Consider the following 21,921-nt stretch of genomic DNA (forward strand, 5'->3'; position numbering starts at 1 on the left):
TGTAAGAGCCCATCTAGTCTAACTCTCTTAACTTTGTATTTGGGAAACTGAGGCCCAAGAGACTTCCTCAAGAATATACAGGTGGCCTGCAAGAACTGGGAGCAGAGGTCTCTGTCCAATGTGCTGTACTGCCACCATGTTGCCTTGGCCTTTCCTTCAATACTTTAAACCTTCTTCTTCCAAGAACCCTTCTGTCACATTTCTAGCCTCCACTGATCTCCCTTTTGCTTGATCATCTGAAACACCTATTGTAATATATATATATATATATATATATATATATATATATATATATGAATGATTATATATATTAACAATTATATATATGTATATATATGTATATTGCAGGGTTTTTGTTTGTTTGGTGGAACATTTTACTGGCTCTGTCACTGTTCTTCTCTTGCCTTTGTATATGCTGTTTTCTTCTTCTGAATAATGTTTTCTCCATTTAGACAACCCAGCTGGGTTCTTTGTTCTTTGATACCCAGCTGGGAAACAGCCACCTCTGGGAGCCTTTCTTGTGCTCAGTAGGTGTCTCTGTGTACTCCTATAGCACCCTGGGTACACATATCTCTGTTGCTGGCACAGAGGAGGCTTTCAAAGGAGTACTGAATGAGAGAGTGAGTGAGTGAGTGAGTGAGTGAGTGAATGAGAGAGTAAATGATGAACATTCTTACATTGCTCTGTCCTCCATGGACCCTGAACAAACTGGAGTAGGGACCTACTCTCTCTTCGTCTGTGTCCTACTGCTTAGGTGTGTCCCTGACACACAAATAGATGCCCAATAAATGTTTATCAAGATGAATAAAGCATGCTGCTCTTGGGAACATAAAATTTTAGTGTGTTAGAGCTGGAAGGTCATCACATCCAATCCTATGCATTTTACTGACAAGGAAACTGAGGTCCAAAGAGGAAAAACATTTTTCCCAGAATCATGATCACTAATCGGTTTGATGACATTCTTCATTTATTCAATAAGTATTTGACCCAAAGAAATCTACATATTCAAGGCAATACCTATCAAAATAACCCCAGCATTCTTCACAGAGCTAGAACAAACAATCCTAAAATTTGTATGGAACCAGAAAAGACCCCAAATAGCCAAAGCGATCTGGAGAAAGAAAACCAAATCTGGAGGCATCACAATCTCAGACTTCAAGCTGTATTACAAAGCTGTAATCATCAAGACAGTATGGTACTGGCACAAAAACAGACACTCAGATCAAGGGAACAGAATACAGAACCCAGGAATGGACCCAGAAATGTATGGCCAACTAATCTTCGACAAAGCAGGAAAGAACATCCAATGGAATAAAGACAGTCTCTTCAGCAAATGGTGCTGGGAAAACTGGACAGCAACATGCAGAAAAATGAACCTGCACGACTTTCTTACACCATACACAAAAATAACTCAAAATGGATGAAAGACCTAAACGTAAGACAGGAAGTCAATAAAATTCTCGAGGAGAAAGCAGGCAAAAACCTCTCTGACCTCGGCTGCACCAACTTCTTACTCAACACATCTCTGGAGACAAGGGAAACCAAAGCAAAAATAAACTATTGGGACCTCATCAAAATAAAAATCTTCTGCACAGCAAAGGAAACAATCAGCAAAACTAAAAGGCAACCAACGGAATGGGAGAAGATATTTGCAAACAACATGTCAGATAAAGGGTTGATATCCAAAATCTATAGAGAACTTATCCAACTCAACACCCAAAAAACAAATGATCCAGTGAAAAAATGGGCAAAAGACATGAATTAGACACTTCTCCAAAGAAGACATCCAGATGGCCAAACAACACATGAAAAAATGCTCAATATCACTCATCATCCAGGAAATACAAATCAAAACCACACTGAGATACCACCTCATCACACCTGTCAGAAGGGCTAACATTAACAAGTCAGGCAACAACAGATGTTAGGGAGGATGTGGAGAAAGAGCATCTCTTTTGCACTGCTGGTGGGAATGCAAACTGGTGCAGCCAGTTGGAAAACAATATGGAGTTTCCTCAAAAAGTTAAAAATAGAACTACCCTACAACCCAGCAATTGCACTACTAAGTATTTATCCAAGGGATACAGGGATGCTGTTTCGAAAGGACACATGCACCCCAATGTTTATAGCAGCACTATCAACAATAGCCAAAGTATGGAAAGAGCCCAAATGTCCATCGATGGATGAATGGATAAAGAAGACCTGGCAATCAAAAAGAATGAAATCTTGCATTTGCAACTATGTGGATGGAACTGGAGGGTATTATGCTAGGTGAAATTAATTAGTCAAAGAAAGACAAATATCATATGACTTCACTCATATAAGGAATTTAAGATACAAAACAGATGAACATAAGGGAAAGGAAGCAAAAATAATATAAAAACAGGGAGAGGGACAAAACATAAGAGACTCTTAAATATAGAGAACAAACAGAGGGTTGCTGGAGGGGTTGTGTGTGGGGGGATGGGCTAAATGGATAAGGGGCTTAGGGAACCTACTCCTGAAATCATTATTGCACCATGAGCTAACTAACTTGGATGTAAATTGTAAAAAATGAATTATAGAAAAAAAAGGATCACCTTGAAATAAAGGATTATGTTCACTCTGGGGGAAAAAAATAAGTATTTGAACACTTACTATATTCTCAGCAGTGTATAAAACAAAGTACCTGCTTATAAAGAGCTTACATTCATCCCAAACAAGTATTTATAAATATAATTTGACCTCGAAATCTCCTTAACGCATAGTACAGAGCTGAGCACTTAGAATATGCTTTTTAAAAATGTTTGTGGAACTAGTTGCAAATAAGAAATGCCCAGTGCTAAGTTACCTGGTTGCTTTTCATGGGTCAGTGGCACTGACACTGGAATGGGATTGCCTCAGATACAGGGCCTCCTTGACTGGGGTAAGAAGCACATGTTGCCATTAAGAGGACCACTTTTAAGACTTGGGAAAGCTCAATGTCCAGTGTCTTTGAGATCTCTGGGAAGAAGCCTCCCTGTAATACTGTTTCTGATATTCCCACAGAGATTTGCCTATGACTTACCTCTTGTTTCTGTTCTTTCTTTCAGAGCATCAACATAGGCAGAGGAGCCAGGAAGAGAGTAAGTGCTGAGCCCACTGAAGGCTCTCAGCAAGATGCTAACAGCATTGTTTTCTGTTGAAAATATTAGCTATATCTTTTTTAGAAAATTCAAATGGGCAAAAAGACCATTAAAATCACCCTTAGGTGCACCTGAGTGACTCAGTCGGTTAAGCGGCTGAGTCTTGATCTCAGCTCAAGTCCTCATCTCAGGGTTGAATTCAGGCCCCGTATTGGGCTCTGTGCTGGGTGTGAAGCCTATTTTTAAAAAAAATCACCCTTAAACCCACCATTATTGAAAACCTCTTAGTTAACACATGATGTTATACTCTCTCAGATATTTCTGTGCATATATAAAAATTATGTGTATTTATTTATTTTTAAGTTTATTTATTTTGAGAGAGAAAAAGCACAAGCAGGGGAGGGGAAGAGAGAGGGAGAGGGAGAAAATCTCAAGCAGGGTCTACACTGTCAGCGCAGAGCCCGATTCAGGGCTTGAACTCATAAACCATGAGATCATGACCTGAGGCAAAGTCAAAAGCTGGACACTTAACCGACTGAGCCACCCAGGCACCCCTGTTTTTAAATGGAATCAAACTGTAAGTTATTTTATAATCTGCTTTTTACATAATATATTTAGAGTGCTTTCCATTGCCAATAAACATACTTTTATAGCATCATTTAAAATTACTGTATAATATTTTACCATATGTTCCTTAAGGCTATACTGTAATTTGTTCAACCATGCCCCATTGTTGGACACTTAGATATTTCCTCTTTTTCATTATTATGATCAATTCTCCAGCAAACATTCATGCATTTAAATCTCTGGGCATGTCCTTGGTTATTTCTTTAATATAAAGTCCTATACATAGAAACTTCAGTCACAGAGAATAAATGCTTATTAGGTTTTTGGTAAATATTTCCAAAATGCTCTTTAGAAAGATTGCACTAATTTATGGGTAGCAATTTTCCCACAATGTCACCACCACTGGATTAGTTTTGTTTGGCTGAGTGGTCTCTTTGTTTTGGGTTTTTGTAGTTGTTGTTGTTGTTGTTTTAGTTTTCAACAGTTTTATAGTGAAGAATTGCATTCTTTTACTTTGCATATTTTTGCTAACAAGGGTGAGTTTTTTTTAATACATCATGGGCCACTTCAGCAAGGTGTTTAACTGTCTATTACAGAAAGGAAAAACTTCTAGTCCTTGATTTTTTTGCTCTAAGGATCTAATGAGACTCTGAGGCTTAAAGTTACCAAGTACTGACAGTGTTGCCATAAGAGTAACCATAAGGTGGCAAATTGGAAGATAAAATATGAATCGGAGCTGAAGCATCTTAAATAACAGCTGGATGTCCTTTCATTTTGCATAAAGCCCTGCCTTTGGCAGCTGGTCCTGACCATTAGGTTCCAGGCTGTATGGGAGAGAATAGGGAGGGGCCACTTCTGGTCTCACTTCTGGCTCAAAAGGCCCACCACAATGTTCCAGATAAGTACTGACCCCCAGGGCTGACATGGCCAAGATCTTCCAGGCAATGAGAACTCTGACCTAAGCAGTTCCTTTGGACTCTTCCATGAGTGGTCTGTTGTGCATTTTGTATTCTACTTATCAGGGGCAGAGCTTGGCTTCTGGGAGGATTTGTGAATGAAGGGGGAGCACTGCTTGCTGATCCTCATGTGAGGTTGTTGTCCAGGATGAAGATTCAGGGACTGAAGTGGGAGAAGGAGCAGATGAATGGGCCCAGTCCAAAGCCACAGTTAGACCCCCTGACCAGCTGGAGTTGACTGATGCGGTGAGTGAGCAGCATCCTGCCCTTGCCCCTTCTACCTTCTCTACCCTCAGAGATGTGTTCTTTCATAGTACTGATTAGGAGCCTGCACAGAACCTGGGTGTGAGATGTCTGCTGACACCCTGAAGAGCCCTCCCAAATCTCAGAAGAGGTGTGGGCCTTTGGTATTTCTTGGTATCTCTCTCCCTTAGGAGCTAAAGGAGGAGTTCACCCGCATTCTGACAGCCAACAACCCACATGCACCCCAGAACATCGTCAGGTACAGCTTCAAAGTAAGTCATCCCCTCTGGGGTCGGGGCCTCTAGGTGCTCCTTGGTTTGGCAGTGACTTGCTACATTCCAAAAGCTTCTCTGCTATTAGAGAGATCACCTTTAAACTCTGGTCTTTGACCAGAACCTTGAAATTTTACATGGAATTTTCCAGAGATTTAAAAAATTCCATAATGAATCTCCCTTGAAATCTTATTGAGTACTTATTACGTGTCAGACACTGTTAATAAATTATTTTCTGGGCACTTGGGTGGCTTAGTTGGTTGAGTGTCTGACTCTTGATTTCAGCTCAGGTCATGACCCCAGAGTCATGGGATTGAGCCCTGCGTTGTACTCCGCACAGAGTGTGGAGCCTGCTTATGTTTCTCTCTCTCTCTCCCTCTGTCCCTTTCTCAGACTCATGCTCTATCTAATATTTTTTAAACAGTAATAAATAAATTATCTTCATTATTTTCAATACTTATAACTATCCTAAAAATTAAATATTATTATCTTCATTTTACATATGAAAAAAATAAAGCTTAGAGTGGTTAAGCCCAAGGTCATGCAGAAAATAGGGGAAGGAATCAGGATTTGAATCCATTCTGCCCACCAACATAGACCATGCTTTTAATAACTGCACTGTTTCATTTCCCATCCATCTGAGTTACTGAGAGAAGAAGGGCTTTGTGATGACTTTTTAAGGCAGAGTGTCCCAACCTATGTGCAGAAATAGTGATTCTTTCAACCCTCCAGAGGCAGGTGGGTTTGATACAGCTGGAGCCCATGGGCTGGTTTCCTCTCCAGTGAGTTTACCCTAGTGTGTCATACAAATACAACAATATTCTATGTGACTTTAAAAGGGCTGGGAAGATATATTTTGAAAAAAGGAAGGAAACCTTGGTCTCAAAGTCAACAGTACAACTAAGATGCTTGTCAATATGGAGGCTGTCTAGAAGAACCAGACTAATAGGCCCTGTGAAAGCAGGGATCATATCTGCTTTTGTTAAGCTTTATGTCTCTGGAACCTAGAAAATACTTGGCATGTTGGTGTGCCTGGGTGTCTCAGTTGGTTAAGCATCTGACTTAGGCTCAGGTCATGATCTCACAGTTCGTGGGTTTGAGCCCCACATCGGGCTCTGTGCTGACAGCTTGGAGCCTAGAGCTTGCCTTGAATTCTGTGTCTCCTTCTCTGTCTGCCCATCCCCTGCTCATGCTCTGTCTCTCTCAAACATAAATAAACATTAAAAAAATTAAAACAAAATACTTGGCATGTTGTATTTGTTTAAAAATTAGTTGTTGAAGAAGAAATGAACAAGGTTACCTAGACTTTAAGACTAGCCCTGATTTTCATTTTCTGGACATTTTATAAACTGGACAAGTGCCAAACTCAAACATTTTCTAGCTATCTGTGACCTTTTGTATGGAAACAGGGGAATTGGAGATTTGGTATCTCTGAGGATCTATCCAGCCCTCACATTCACTAAATACTGTTCAGAGTAGGCCAGGCCAGGTATGTTTGAGGACTATGCATGACCTGCCTGGAATCTGTGATGAAACAGGTATACCAGGATTGCTTGGCATGGATGTAAGAGCCAGTGATAGACAAATCCAGGGCTATTCAAAGTTGGAAAGAAAAGATATTTAAAAATATGTCTTTTATGAGAATTTTTAAAAATTTTATTTCATTTGCCTCCTCTTTAAGCTGCAATGCAATGAAAACTTCAGGTTAACTGAGGATTTGATGAGATCTATATATATCGTTAACAGATGGGCCACGTTAAGCCTTATAGAATGAAGGCAGACTACATTCTGACTCCAGCAGCCCTTTTCAGGACTTTTGGTCTTACCCAGTCTTCTCTCCTCTTAGGAAGGCACATATAAGTTTATTGGTGTTGTGAACCAACTGGCAGTTCACTTCAGCCAGGTTGGGAATCTGATCCCCAAAGACTCGGATGAAGGACGACGGCAGCACTACCGTGATGAGTTAGCAGCAGGTAGGCCTCAGGGTCAGCCTGATGCTACAGCCCAGAGCCTCATCCCCTTTCTGTGGTCACCCTAGGGAGCAGATCACTAAGCCATAACTTTGCAGAGCCTCTACTTACATAAAGTCCAACAGCTGGCTGTCCTGGATAGGTCTGGGAGTTAACCCATGAGAACCCTGGGGTAGGTGAGGTCTCAAAAACAGGAACCAAGAAAGCCTTGCCCTACCAGAGGATGGGGGAGGAGGCCTGGACTTTGGGTTCATCTGCAATATCCTACCAAGGTTCTCAGGAGTCCACCAAGGTGGTGATTTCAGAAACTGAAATCCTTGAAGAAGAAGAAGAGCCTAAGGAATCTGAAGCTGAAGCTGAAACTGAAGCTGGGAGTCAAATAGATATGCCTGCAGCTGAGGTACCATATAATATTGTTCCCATCTCTCCCCTTCCAGCTCTAGCTGTGGATGGAAGTTTCAGGGGTAACTTGTTATGGGGTGGGGCTGAAGGTGAGATGTTAGAGGCTGCAGGTGCCAATGCCTCTGGCATCATCACCCTCTCCCTCTTCTATCCTATCCTAAGACATGACTTCTCCCCACTCCTGACTCCCCACCATCTTCTTGTCACAGCTGAGCCCTGGTCCTATGGGTCTTTTTTTCCAGGCAGCTGAAAAAGTGACTGAAGAAGAATTGATGACTCCTAAGCAGCCCAAGGAGCGAAAGCTCACCAACCAGTTCAACTTCAGTGAGAGGGCCTCACAGACCTTAAACAACCCTCTCCGGGTAGAGCAGCCCCACCCCAGCCCCTTTACCTCACAGCTCTATACTATGCATGGCAGGAAAGGAACAGGCCTGACTCCAGCCTCAGCAGCTCTTGGTCTGGAAGGGTGCACCACAGTTAAATTCTCTGAGGAGAGCTTGAAGCATGTGTTCAGTCCTTATAAGCCATCCTCATGGGAGTTCAGAGTGGGTAACAAGGAATCTGGAGCCCTTCAACTGAGACTGAAACATGTAAGGGCCTCGAAGAGGAGGTCAAGATCTGGGGGAGAGAGGAGAGGCCAGATGTGCCAGGGAGGCAGGACTAAGAGCCAGTTTGACTGAAGTTGATGGTCTCTGTGATAGACTAACTAGAAAAGGCCGAAAAATCTCCCTGGCTCATAAGTATGGAGGACCCTGAATACAGGCTGAAAGAATCTCTCAGGATTTCAGGGGAGAGACTCACATATGTAAGACAGTGTTTTACAGAAATGAATCTGTGAATGGAGGGCAGAAGTCTACATGGTGGGTTTATGGCAGATTCTAATCACACTGTGTACTCCCTATTCAGTAATCTGGGTGATACACAATGAGGAGGGAGTGCATTCCCATGGTGGAGCCACAGGCCCCAGTATTAGGGAGAAGTCTTCTCAGGGTGAGGGATATTAGTCCAGTAGCTTTCCAGGGGATGACCTCTGTGTCTTTCATCTAAAGGCTGGCCAGAGCCCTGCCTAACCCCCACTTAGTTGAAGCTGGCATAATCAGGCTTCATTGCCCCCTATTTCTAGCTTAGTCTTCTGAAGGAAGCTTAGAAGGAAAATGTAGGATTTCACTGCATCATTTCATCCTTTGTTCAGCCCCTCTTTACTTCCCAGTTCTGTGTCCCATCCCTCCCTCTGCTCCAACTGAAATGCTTCACCCATGGATGGATATACTGTTGGATTAAGTGAGAAGGAGTTGAGGGCTCTCTGTTGGTTTCTTGTTGTCATTGTTCACTAGGACCGAGAATGCCAGATGGAACCTCCTCCCAGGACAAACTTTTCGGCTACAGCTAATCAGGTGAGACCCTGGGTCAGTCTAAAAGTCATCACCACACCCCCACCTCTCTACCTCATGCATCCTTGTCAAAGATTCCTCTAGCAGCCTGCCCTCCTCATCCATCCATCTCCATGCTCCTTGTCCAGGCTCTGAACATCAGGCATATTAGACAGTAGGTCCCCACCTAGTGAGCTGTGGATCAGCCACATGCCTCTCAGGGGCAAGACTGTCAAAGAGGGAAATAGGCATGGCTTCCAACTCTCTGTAGTCACCCCATGCTGACTCTGAAGTGTTAGCACTCTAATCTGTCCTTCCAGCAGTCTTAATTGTTCCTGCAGACCCTCTTTCCCCCTCAAATTCTACTGGATAGCCATGCTGATTTGAGCAGGATATGGTGCCAGGAGACCTGAGCTCAGGCTCCAACTTTGCTGCTCATACTGTAAGACCCTGGGCAAACCATGTCACGCTTGATGCTTCAATTTCTATTTCTCTGTCAAGAAAGGACAACAATCAGCCTTGCAGGGCTGTTGGAAAGCTCTGAATGAGATAACAAACATTGAATTATGTTGTGGTGTGGAGTACTGGCCCATGGTGAATTGTTAATATAAGGTGTGTCTATCTGGCCTCCAGGTGGCAGTGACTGCCCAACTCTGGAGAGCACACAGTGATCTGGGTTCCCCCCCCCCCATCCTTGCTGCTTCCTTTGTTATGATCCTTGAGCTTCTCTTGCTGTCAGATGCAGTTAGCAGGAGTTCCCTCACTTTTTGTTTATCTTTTTATGCTCAGAAGGTGTGGTCAGTGCTGTAGTTAGCCAAACATGAACTAGAAAGTTTATCACATCTCCATGGGGGAAACATTTTTTAAATTTCCTAGTTCAGAGTCTTATAAATCACCAAGAAAAATGTGATCCACCTTGATATTTGCCCATTTGTTTTGCCTAGTAGGATTTGTAGTTTGCAACAATACTGATCTCCAGCTGATAACTGAGCCCCTGAGACACAGGGTGGAAAGCCCATCCCAGAGCTGCCCTGAGAATTCCTTCCTTCCTGTCCTAGAGCTGACAGCACAGAAGACAGACATTGAATACATACAGTGGGCCAAGTAGAGGATGCTATAGAGGCATGTGACAGGGCCTGACATAATCTATTTCTCAAGCTCTAAAAGCTGAATAGGAGCTGGCTGGGTGAAGATTTTGCCCTGCAATGAACCTTCTCATCTTGCCCTTGCCTAGTGGGAGATCTACGACGCCTATGTAGAGGAGCTTGAGAAGCAGGAAAAGACCAAAGAGAAAGAGAAGGCAAAGACACCCGTGGCTAAAAAAATGGGGAAGATGGCCATGAGGAAGATGACATCTATGGAGTCCCAGGTTTGGTGGGGTTTCCCATGGATCTGTCACAGAGAATGACTGAGTGGGATCTTGGTCTCTTGGTAGAGAGAAGCCTGGCTATCTGGAAGGACTTTACAGACCTTACGTGGGGAGCTAATGTTGAAATATGAGTAGTTCTTTCCTTGTAGGAAGGTTTGAGGAGAGCCACAGCTGCCTCTGGCATTCCACACCTCTTCCCAATCTTATATAGGTCTGGAGGCCAGCAAGGATTCAGGGTTTGGGGGCTAGGCGACAACAGAAGACACGAATGTTATTGAAAGCCCAATGCACACCCTGATAGAGCTCAGGAGTCTTCTCAGGATGGGATGGAATGTGATAATAAGGCACCACCTCCCTGAGCAAGGGGTCATGGGGCTTTGGAGAGTGATTTGCTCTTTGACCTTCAGTCCTTGGGTTATTTGTGCTCAATCTTTTAGGTGAGTCTTATGGGCCAGGTGCTAAGTCAGGGCTGATCACAGACACCAGCAGGTTCAGGCTGATGGGTGTGGCCACTCTGGGCTGGATTTACCGTGAAGAAACATAATAGGAGTCATTATAGAGGTCTATTTTGTGGGGCTCATTGTGAGTATAGCCAGTGTAGGCTTGGGGATCATTATGGAAGTTATAGTGATAGGTCCCCACAAAGAAGATCACCACAGAGAGATGCTGAAGGGCCACATTTGTCCTTTCAACAGAAAGAAAGCTGAATCAGGAGCCAGAGTCCTAGTATGGATGTGTTTGACCTGTAATAGGATGGGAAAGATGAGGTCTGGGTTCAGCACCCTGGAGAGCTCCCAGACAGCTCTCCAGGAAGCGATTTTGCTATGGAAGCCAGATAAGTTTAAGTAAGTTTTGCTTCCTTTGTTTGAGGTATGCCCACTTCCACTCAATTACATGTCCCTGATAAAAGTCACATTTTCTGGGAGTTTTAAGAGTTCCCTGATTTGGCTTAATATAAACTGCCCCAATTCCGTTTCATTCAATTACAGACCAAGCACTTGTGATCATGATCATGCTGAGTACTGGAACTCTGAAGTGAAAGATGAAGTCCCTGTCCCATGGGTTGCCCTGTCCAGACCCTTGACTTCCCCTGTACTATTCCCTAGAGGTTAGGAGCTTCAGAGAGGGTGTTAGCCTGGGTCAAGTTTCACTTGAAGATCCATCAAGCGTTTGGCTATAGGCTGGCTGTGTGCTAGGACTATTATTGCAGAAACTTTAACTGCAGCCACCAGGACCCAGAGAAGAAAAGAAATATCCCTGTGGCTGAAAGTGAAAATTGTCCTTGGGTCTAAGCCCTTGGGATCTAACATGTATATCAGACTTGGTGTCTAATATGTCCAGGGAAGTAGGACTGCACTTTCTTCCAGCTTTGGTTGACATTGAAGGCTGTGATGCAGGCAGAGCTCAGTTCTCTGGACCAAGAAGCTACAGTGAAGGCATAACATTGTGGGATATAAGATACCCCCCAACATCAGTGAATACCTTAGTATGCAACCTGTAAGCAAGGGAATTGAGTTTTAACTGGGAATCTCAAGTACTGGCCCTGGCTATCTGTAGAATAGAGTGATCTTTTGCTCAGGCCCAGTGCATGCACAGAGTGACACCCCTTTCTCAGAGACTTGCATCTGACGAGGTTGGTATAAAACTCGAGTGGGAGGGGGAAAGCAGAATAACTCTATGATACCCTGTAGGAAAGTCTGCAATGATAGATCTCAGATTTCTGTCTCATTAATCATTTGGATGAATATACAGAAATGAATGCAGGCTTATATGATCTGAAAGATTAGGATGGGAATGGCAGAAAGGTCTGAGAGGCCACAAATTTAGTCAGAACCAACAAAAAGCTGTGTCTTCTCAAGTAGTATAGTATCCAGAACAAGGGAGGCAGTGGTCCACCACACATCTGGAAACTGGAGACTGCCAGGACCATGCAAAGGTGGTCAGACTGGTGAGGGACTGGCTTTCTGTGTGGGCTCGAGGGCATGGGACCTGGAATCCACAGAGTTGAGTTTATATCCTGGCTTTGCTACTTATTAGCTAGGTTTTTCTAACCTGTTTCCTCATCTGTAAAGACATCCTAATGATCTTACTTTGTAAGATTGTTGTGAGAACCCAAGATTATGTATAGTTGCTAGTATAGTACAATGACCCCAGATGCAGGTGGCATTATCCATCCCCGCTGTATCATGTGTACTCTAAGACTCAGAGAATTTAAGTAACTTACCTAAAGTTGCCAACTGGCTCCTTCCTAATGCATGGGATAGGAAGGGAATGAAGGTCTGTGTGGCTCCAGAATCCATTCTCTTAACCACTGCCTGATGCTGGCACTGCTAGTAAATCTCATTTTCAACAGCCATGGGCCTGGTGCTCTGAAGCTCCTCAAGGGTTGCCCACTCAGCTGGTTTCTTCCTGCAGTGGGCAAGGCCTTAGATTAGGAGTCATTTCTGCCTTTTACTCCCTGTATACAAGCATATCTGTTGGACCAGAAGCTCTCTGAGGCTTTAATGAGAGTCTTTGTCATTGCCTGAGATGATAAAACCTCTCTGTCTCCACTAAGGAAGCCTCCTACCTCCCATTTTCTGCTCTCCCCTTCAATACTCTTCAATGTCTTGTGTTGTGCTCTGAGATATGCCTTCTCCAGAACAAGTTCAGAATGAAAGAGTACAAGACAGGCTGTACCCAGGGGCCAAGTATGGCAGTGCAAACTCCTTGTGCCATTTAAGAGCTGGGCATTCCCCAAAGGGTGTGGTGAGGTGATCTGGCTTTGGAGGCATGAAGAGATATCTTTACGGAGCTATCTGGGGTGGGTGGTGTCAGAGAGAAAATTGCAAGTCTGGGCTGTGGCTCAAGACATAACCTTTCCAGGTGCTAGCTAAGAGGGCCTGTGGCCTCTGTATCTCCACAGAGTGATGACATCACCAAAGTGACTCAGGCTGCTAAAATCGTGGAGCGGATGGTCAACCAGAACACTTATGATGATGTTGCTCAAGGTAAGATTTGAAGTGCTGGCAACTACTATTACTGCCTGTATTAAAAATTCCTCATACAAGGCAAGTATTTGAGTGTCCCATGCTAGGTACTATAGGGGTGCAAGAGGAGAAAAACTAATCCCTTCCTCCTCTGGATGTCACTAGGGAGACAAGACACACACAGGTCAACTACAAACAATGGAATAAGAAAAATGGGTATAGTGATGAGATCTGACAATAGTGCAGCAAAACTTACATATTAGTGATCCAATGTCATCTTCGCAACAGTCTGGGAGGCAGGCAGAGCAGAGAGTATTACCCCTACTTTACACAAGAGGCAGGTAAGGGCAAGTCTACCTGGCTGCTGAATGGCAGAGAGGACCCAAATCTAGGTCTTGAGTTTCCTAATTCTGTGCTCTTTCTCTGCTGTGTCCAGCTTGGAGATAATATAAATGCTAGAATGCAGACTGAAACTGCTCTGGGGATCCTCAAGAATGGAAGAAGAGAAATGAGGGATGAGTGGCAACAGTCAAGGAAGGCTGTAGGGAGGGCTAAGCTAAGTGCCAAGGGATAAGCAGAGTATGAGTAGATTAGCAGAAGGGCAGATGTTCTGGGCAAGGGACAGCAAAAGCAGTGACTTGGTGGTAAAAATGAATGGGACTGGTCTCTGGGAATAGAGTGCAGCAGGCTCAATGATTCAAACAGGGGTTTCTTGGAAAGTAGTGAAAGCTCAGGCTACAGAGGTGATTGGAGGCAGTTAATGAAGGGCCTGGAATATCTCAGGGAATCTGAGATTTTTCTGCAGACAGTTCAAAGATTCTGTCCAGGCAGGAACACAGCCCAGTGAGAGTATGTCTGGAGAAGGATGCAATTGGACAGAATACAGGGACAGAGACAAAAATGAGGTTCAGGTGTGGGGTGGAGTGGGCCTCACCACACCTTTTCCAGGAAATGGAGAAAAGGAAACAGCTATGAGTGAAAAACCAGTACCAGCATTCGCTGGGAATGGCCTATGTACTGGGCATTGTGCTGTGCAATTTACTTGTATTATTTTATATCATCCTGACAGACACACTGTCAGGTGAATTCCATTAATATCTCCATTTTATAGGTGATAGATTTGGGCTATTGCTACTTGTTCAAAATAGTAGCTAGTATGACAAATGAGTGGTACAATCAGGACTTGAACACAGCCCCTTAGATCCATAGCTGAAGCACTTCATCACAAAGCTACAGAGCCACTGGGCTGGAAGAGACTTTTCAAAAAAAAAAAAAAAAAAAAAAAAACATTCAATAAGTCTATGCTGGTGATTAATTAGTGATGAAGTGAAGAAAGAGATTGATTCAGAAACGCTTAAATCCTGGGGGCCTGGGAAATTCTGGTGTCTTTGACAGAGCCAGGGAAACAGAATCCTTCCCATGGCATGAACAGCACATTCCCAAGTGGCTTGTATTTCCCTAAGAGGTTGTGCATTTATTTGGAGCAGCTGCCTCCCCAAAGTTGGCAGCTCCTTGTTGCTGGCTGGTCTCCTTTGCTGACAGCCTAGGGCTCTTCTTGGTGACTTGATGCTCATTGCTCACCCATGGGACATAGAAACCAGGGTTGCCAAGACCAGAAGCCTAAACAAGCCCCCTTGTTATCATTCAGGCTGGAAAACGACCTTGAGTGCTTTTCAAAGCTGTCAAAGTACACAGCAGCTGTGAATGAATTTGTCACTCACGCAGCTTGGCTTCCTGAAACCCAGCCTCTGCAACCAGCCCACCAAAGGGCTGCAAACACGATTAATATCCATGGAGAAATTGGCCTTGGTGAACCTTTTTCATTTGTAAGAACACAATCACATAAAAATGCATTGAACTTTGATTTTTTTTAATTGCATACTCTTTTCCCTTTGGGAAAGTGTAATCATGAAGAAGTGAAAACAGAGAAGTATTACCAATTAATCTCCTGAAATGAAGTATTTTCAAAGATAGCCTAAGCTCAGGGATCTCTGATATGATCAAGGCTCATGCCTCTGATCACTCAAGTCTTTTTTTATTCTGAGACATTTTTGAGGTTTGAATGTAGTCCCACAACCTCAAGGCTGGGGGGGCAGTGCCTGGGCATGTCCTTGACCGTGTTGGATGAGAGGATTAGTTTTCTAATGGGTTACCCTTGACTGGAAAAAAGACAGAAACTTTTCACTTCTGTTGATTTATTTCATCGCACTCTTTGAACAGTCATTGGGTGTCTGCTCTATGGCTGGCCCTGTGCTAGGCACTGCAAGTCGAGAGATGAATATAACATGCTTCCTGCTCCCCAGGAGCTGCCTGGTAGGAGAGACAACCAAAAGGATAAATAGAAGCAACACAGCATGACAGATATTTCAGTAGAGACAGGGCTGGAATGGAGGAAGAAATGAATTCTGCTCAACAAGAAAGTGAAGGCCTCATAGAGGAGAAAGAGTTTAATCTGGATCTTCAATGAATAGGAGTTTGCCAGGAAGATGAAGGAGCAGGACATTTCAGACACTGATACAGAGGTTATGTGAACGCTGGCTGGAAACGACATGGAAGTCATGATCTGGAGCCTTGGTTTGACCACGGAGCCATGTGCAAGGGGAGCCATTGGGGGATTTTCAGTGGGTTGAAGGAGGTAGTGTGGTGAGGTGATTTATTTATTTGCATTCAGGTAGCTCTGTGGAGCATGGGCTGGAGGAGGAGTTACTGGAGGTGGGCAGACCAGTTAGGAGGATGGTGTAATAATCCAGGCAATGGCTCTTGGGGCCTGGGCAGTGGCTATGGGTTTGGAGAGAAGTGAATGGATTAAAAGTAGTCAGAAGGAAAATATGAGAGATGATGGAGAGATCAGTCAAGGATTACTCACGTTTCTGGCTTAGACAAGTGGAAGGACAGATGGAGCTTTTGCCTAAGTTGGAGGAAATGGGAGGCAGAGACAATTTAGGGCTGGAGATGAACTTAAGTTCAGAGAACCCATCAGGGATCCAAGAAGCTTCACCATAGTGGGGTTTAGCCGCAGATATAAGGACGGACAAACCTGGGATTTTATCTATGAGGACATGGCTACTTTATTGTAATTTGCCTCCAACAACAGGGATGACAGTAACAATAACACATATAGAGAGCTTACTAGGTGCCAGGTATTTTTCTAAGTACTTTACATATATTAACATTTAATCCTCACAACAGTCCTTTGAGATAAGGTACTATTACTGTTCTCACTTTGAAACACAGAGTCTGATTGTTTGGGCCAAGGAGATACAGACAGAAAGTGGCGGACCTGGGCTTGCCATAAAATGGCAGTCCTAGGGCTGATTCAGCCTATGTTTGTTTAAGATTTTAAGTACTATGAGGATGCTGCCGACGAATACCGAGACCAGGAGGGTACTCTGCTGCCGCTCTGGAAATTCCAAAATGACAAAGCCAAGCGCCTGGCCGTCACCGCCCTCTGCTGGTGAGTGTAGACATTGCAACAAACCCGGAGCCCCTGAGCGCCTGCTGGGTGCCAAGCCCCGAGCACGGCACTTCTATTGCACTTAACTACTTTGAGGATGACACGTAGCATTATAGAAAAAAAATGAGACTGGGATTCTTAAGGGATTGTGGGATTATCCCAGGTCTCAACACTCAACAGTAGATATCTGCAGCATAGTTAGGCACCAGTATCCATGGGAACGCTCATGTCCACAGGAAAGCCATGTTCATTTCCTGGGCCAATGGGTTCCTACTTCTTTTGCAGGAATCCAAAGTACAATGATCTGTTTGCAGTGGGACATGGCTCCTGTAAGTAATCTGGCTATTTGTTCCTTTGCTCACTCAATCAGCAAACATTTAAGTACCTATTCAATGCAGAGCTCTTTGCCAGATGTGAAAGAAGTAAGATGACTAAGATATAGTCACTTCCCTCAAGGGGCTCACAGTCTAATGGGGAAGACTGACAGTCATACCAGCAATTGGTGCTGGGTGAAGGAATATAGCAAAGTGAGCCTTGAATGTGTTATTGTGGTGAAGAAAGAGGGGAGGCACTTCTGACAGAGGGACCAGCATATGCAAATGTCCAGAAGCACAAGAGATATGGGAGGAAATGAAGCTGTTGAAGAAGCCAGGGTTGGCCCCCAAAGGGTTTGGGAAGTCATTCTAAGAAGCTTGGACATTCTCCTGAGGGGAAATCACTGAAGGAATTTGAGAAGCACAGGGACAGAACCAGCGCAGGGGGAATTGCAGGCATGAGACTGGGTGGGGGCTGGGAAACCAGTTAGGAGGCTGGTAAGGCACCCCAAGAAGAGATGGCAGTATCTGGAGCACGACTTTGGACCGGGGATGGAGAAGTAGGTTTGGTAAGCTTGAAAAGGTAGGCTGGACCAGACCTGGGGAGAGATTGGATGGTGAGGCTGAGGGAGGGAAGTTTCCTGATCCGGCCCCGGGAACAGGCAGGGGTGGGAGCAAGGGCTTGATGTTCATCACTTGGCCCCTGGGCCCTGGAAGACCACTATTGTCCAGGGTGTTCTCACTCCTGCCAGTGCCCCCCTCACCCCTGCAGCAGGAGGCAGCACTGTGGTAACTGTGGTAGTTTGCTTAGCCTTCATGTTCCATGGTCCCTGCAGAAGCCACTACCTCCAAGCTGGCCTGGACATTCCCTTTTCCTAACGGGAGAGGGCCCCACACTTCATGTTAGCGCAGCTCCCCAAGCTAACAGCATGTTCCCTGGCTGGGAGGATCAGCTTCTGTGAACAGAAAAAACCTTCCATTCTCCAAGCTTCTCCTGGCTGGCAGACATGCAAGCTCCTGGGCTCTACCCCTCAGACCGCCTGTCCACCCAGCCCATTCTTTGACCAGGGTGCGGGAGGTGGGAGGGAGGGCAAGGAGGAGTTGGTGTTTATCATTCCTCTCAGGGAGGAGACCTTGGAGCTGCTCCCAGTCTCGTAGTCTGGGCTGCCTTTGAGGATGCCCTAAATGCCCGCTTTGTGTCCCCACTCCTGAGGGTGGGCTGCTGCCAAGCTGGAAGCACCCTCCCCCTCTGGCAGGGAACTAGCACATTCTTCCTGCTCTGCTGCAGCTACTGGGCTTGGAACAGGACCTGGGGGCTGGGCAGGCCCTCCAGGGAGTGGGTGTGGACCCCCTGTGAGGCTCCTCTCAGCCCAGGCTCTCTGCCCAGGACGGAGGCAGGGGTGAGGGAGGCTCCCTAGCAGGTGGGAGGAGAAAATGCATCAGTTCTACCCCCATCCTCCTCCCACCCAGGGCCAGAAGCAGGGTGGCAGGCTGGTCGGGGTCATGCAGAGGCTACCCACAGGGGCAGCTTTAGCCAGGAACAGTGAAGAAGAGTAACCCACCCTTCAGGAATAGATGACTCCAAGCCTGACAGACCCAATGGTCTCCTTTAGGCAGGCATGCACCCAGGAAAGGTCTCCTTGTCCCTTGCTGGCCACATGGCAGACCTTCTGGCTGAAGGGTCACTTCCCAGTGGTGTGACCTGGGGCCAAAAGTGTCTTTTTTTTTTTTTTAATTTTTATTAAAAAAAATTTTTTTTTTACATTTATTTATTTTTTGAGACATAGAGAGACAGAGCACAAGTTGGGGAGGGGCAGAGAGAGAAGGAGACAAAGAATCCGAAGCAGGCTCCAGGCTCCCAGCTGTCAGCACAGAGCCCAACATGGGGCTCGAACTCACAAACCGTGAGATCACGACCTGAGCTGAAGTCAGACACTTAACCGACTGAGCCACCCAGGCGCCCCCAGAAGTATCTTCTGAGCCTTGGCTTCCTTATTCGTGACATGAAGAAACTGACACCTGCCAGACTTCCTGGGCTGTTGCTAGACACACTTGAAAGAAAAGCAAATGGGTCCTGTGAACTATAAGAACTACCCACACATAAAGGACAATCATTGTTGATTTGTCTGTCATTCTGTCCCCTCTCTTTCCTGCAGGAGTCTCAGGGGACCTAAGCAGAGAAAGGGGGCTGTGGGGATGGAAGAGAATCAGACAAGCCCCTACCTACTCTAGAGAGCAGGCCCCAGCAGCAGCGGTGGTGGTATTTGCTGTTGCTGCCACTGGCACCAGAGTTATTGGCCAGCTTGCACGTGGGCATCTTTCTCCAGAACCTTGCACATCTCAGCACCATTCTGCAGAGGCCTGAGCAGAGCCGGTCTGCGCTGAGACTCAGAAGGGCTCCTGCATTCATTTCTGAGGTCACCTCTGGGAGTCCTGTGCTCTCGAATACCCCGAAAGCCCCCTGGAAGAAAGAGGGCAAAGCTGAGGCAGGGAAAAAACTAGGCACCCTAGTTACCAGATGGGGTCACTGTGAGGAGCAGCTGGGTCGCCAGCATCACACTGACTTTGGAAACTCCCAGATGCCAGCCTCCCAGCATCAGACTTTGCCTCAGGCAGACAAACACTGGAGTGAGAATTTGGGTTTGTTGTTGGATTTGATACTGATGAGCTCAGCCCAGACCTCCTTTTGCCTGGAATTCCCAGATATTTATTCTATAACACTGCCAAGAAGGTCGTTGGAAGGGGTAGGCACGTACCTAAGAAGGACTGGGGCCACTCTCCTATTTGGGCACAGAGCAGGTTGGCTGGAGCAAGGCCAGGTCAGGAGCAAATGGGAGCCCTGTGTGGCTACTGGGTATGAGATGGTGGGGATGTCAATCTGCATATAAGGCAGACACTGGGATGTCCCCTAGGGCCAGGCTCCATGTCTCAGCAGAGTGGAAAAAGATGCTGTCAGCAGGTGAAAGCAGATGGAGGAACGTTGGAGGGCAAGGGAAAGTAGTCTAGGAAGGGATGGCCCATGGGGCAAAGCTAGGATGCAATTCTATCAGCCTACTGTACTGAAGGGGTCCTTTCCAGCCCGTTAGCCAGTTGATAGCAGGGAAATGAGGACTCCTCATGATCTGTTGGGCAGAGATGGCGGAACAGATCCTGGACACTCTGTGTGGTTCTGACTGGCTATCGCACGGAGATGAGGAAGAAGCTTCCCAGTGGGCTACATCTAAGAAAGGCAGAAGAGCTAGCTGTCTCTCAGCCCCTCTTCCCTCTGGGAGCAGCCATTAAAAGTGGCCAAAGTCAGGCCCTGAGTCCCAGCACTAAACCTTTTGCCACTCTGTACCATCACATCCTGGCCTGTCTCTGAGATTGCCTAGGCCAGAGATACACTTGCAGGGACTTAAATCTTTCCTGATCATTTATTTGTCAGCTTCACTAATTAAGCAGTGTTAATTTCATTTACTGAAAATGGAAATTCATCCACCTCATTTCTCCCTGTTCATCCTCCACACACAAAATCCATCACTCCTCAGCTGCAGGCTGCGTAAAATTTACAGGACTAATTATGTTGTCAGGTCTCTTTGTAAATACAGTCTATAAAGGCCACTGTGCTCGCTGGGTTGTAGTGCAAGGGCATTCCCGTTGTTAGTTTAATTACTGGTTAGTTATTTAGGTTCTCAAATGTTTGCCTCATTTTCCCTAAATCAAATTAAATGTCCCGCTTGATGTATTCTGTCTCCAAGGCCTTGCTCTTATTTCCTACACTGTTTAAATATGACTTCTAATCGGATGAGAGTGCTCGGCAAAGCCCAGCTGCCTGGGAGACTGAACCCAGCCTGGCACCGTGGCCTCTGGGCCATCCTGGAGGTTTGGAACCCTCTAGCACTGATGCCATTTCTTGGGGAAGCCTTGGGCTGGTTCCCTGCCTTTGGAAACTAAAAATCCTAACCCAAAGGGCATTTCTATTCCTGGAGTCCAAGGTGGCAGGGCCAGGTGTAGGAAACTGAGGGAGGGTTTTGTTATTGTGGTTAGAACAGCTGGGGATCATTGCATCCATCCTCCTGACTTCTAGAAACACTGCTTCCAAACCATTCCAAGAAATATTATTATCTATGGGACTTCTCCCTCTGATTCCTAGAAGTAGAGTCTGGATCAAACCTCCCCGAATGCCTATATTTGTTTCCTATTGCTACTGTAACAAATTGCTACAATAATGCCACAAACATAATGGCTTCAAACAACACGAATTTATTATCTTACAGTTCTGAATGTCAGAAGTCTAAAATGAGTTTCACTGAGAAAAAAAAATCAGTTGTCAGCAGGGCTTCAATCCTTTTGGAGGCTTTAGGGGAACATCCATGTCCTTGCCTTTTCCAGCTTCTAGAAGCTGCCCATATTCCATGGCTTGTGGCCCCCTTCCAGCTAGCAATTGCATTATTCTGACATCTCCTCTGACTCTCCTGCCTCCCTCTTTCCCTTGTAAGAACTGCTGTGATTACACTGAGTCCACTCAGATAATCCAGATAATCCACTCAATAATCTCCCTGTCTCAAGGTCTTTAACTTAATCACATCTGCAAAACCCCTTTTGCTGTGCAAAGTAACATAGTTATGGGTTCTAGGGATTAGGACTTGGACATTTTAGGGGGTGTTATTCTGCCTACCACAGCCCCCCTCCAAATGCCTCTTGCCAGACTTAATAAGGGAGTCATTAAGCAGCTGCTGTCTTGAAGTCAGCCCTGGGCTGGACTCATTTGAAAAGCCACAGTGAAGAGAGAAGAAGCCTGCTGTCGAGGCTGGCTTGGTAAACTGGTCTCTGCAGCTTGGCACCTACTTCTCTCTGGCCACTGACCTGGTGTTATCCTGGTGGACCGACATGCCCTCTGTCTGCCTTGCCTTCCCTGAATCCTGAGCAAGAGCCCAGGCTTCCCCTGACAG

General features: G+C 45.4%; 1 protein-coding gene across 1 annotated transcript in view; it reads left to right on the forward strand.

Annotated features, from left to right (window-relative positions):
• The window catches only part of DNAI1 (dynein axonemal intermediate chain 1), a 58,986-nt gene that overhangs the window by 18,897 nt on the left and 18,168 nt on the right, over nt 1-21,921 (forward strand). Inside the window, exons 2-12 of the mRNA XM_042913657.1 lie at nt 3,072-3,104; nt 4,775-4,873; nt 5,062-5,142; nt 6,989-7,115; nt 7,385-7,512; nt 7,757-7,876; nt 8,849-8,908; nt 10,119-10,253; nt 13,159-13,243; nt 16,559-16,676; nt 16,962-17,005. Coding sequence (XP_042769591.1) covers nt 3,072-3,104; nt 4,775-4,873; nt 5,062-5,142; nt 6,989-7,115; nt 7,385-7,512; nt 7,757-7,876; nt 8,849-8,908; nt 10,119-10,253; nt 13,159-13,243; nt 16,559-16,676; nt 16,962-17,005 — 1,030 coding nt within the window. The remainder of the gene's footprint in view (nt 1-3,071; nt 3,105-4,774; nt 4,874-5,061; nt 5,143-6,988; nt 7,116-7,384; nt 7,513-7,756; nt 7,877-8,848; nt 8,909-10,118; nt 10,254-13,158; nt 13,244-16,558; nt 16,677-16,961; nt 17,006-21,921) is intronic.

This window comes from Panthera leo, chromosome D4 (assembly GCF_018350215.1).
Source record: "Panthera leo isolate Ple1 chromosome D4, P.leo_Ple1_pat1.1, whole genome shotgun sequence".
Taxonomy (NCBI): domain Eukaryota; kingdom Metazoa; phylum Chordata; class Mammalia; order Carnivora; family Felidae; genus Panthera; species Panthera leo.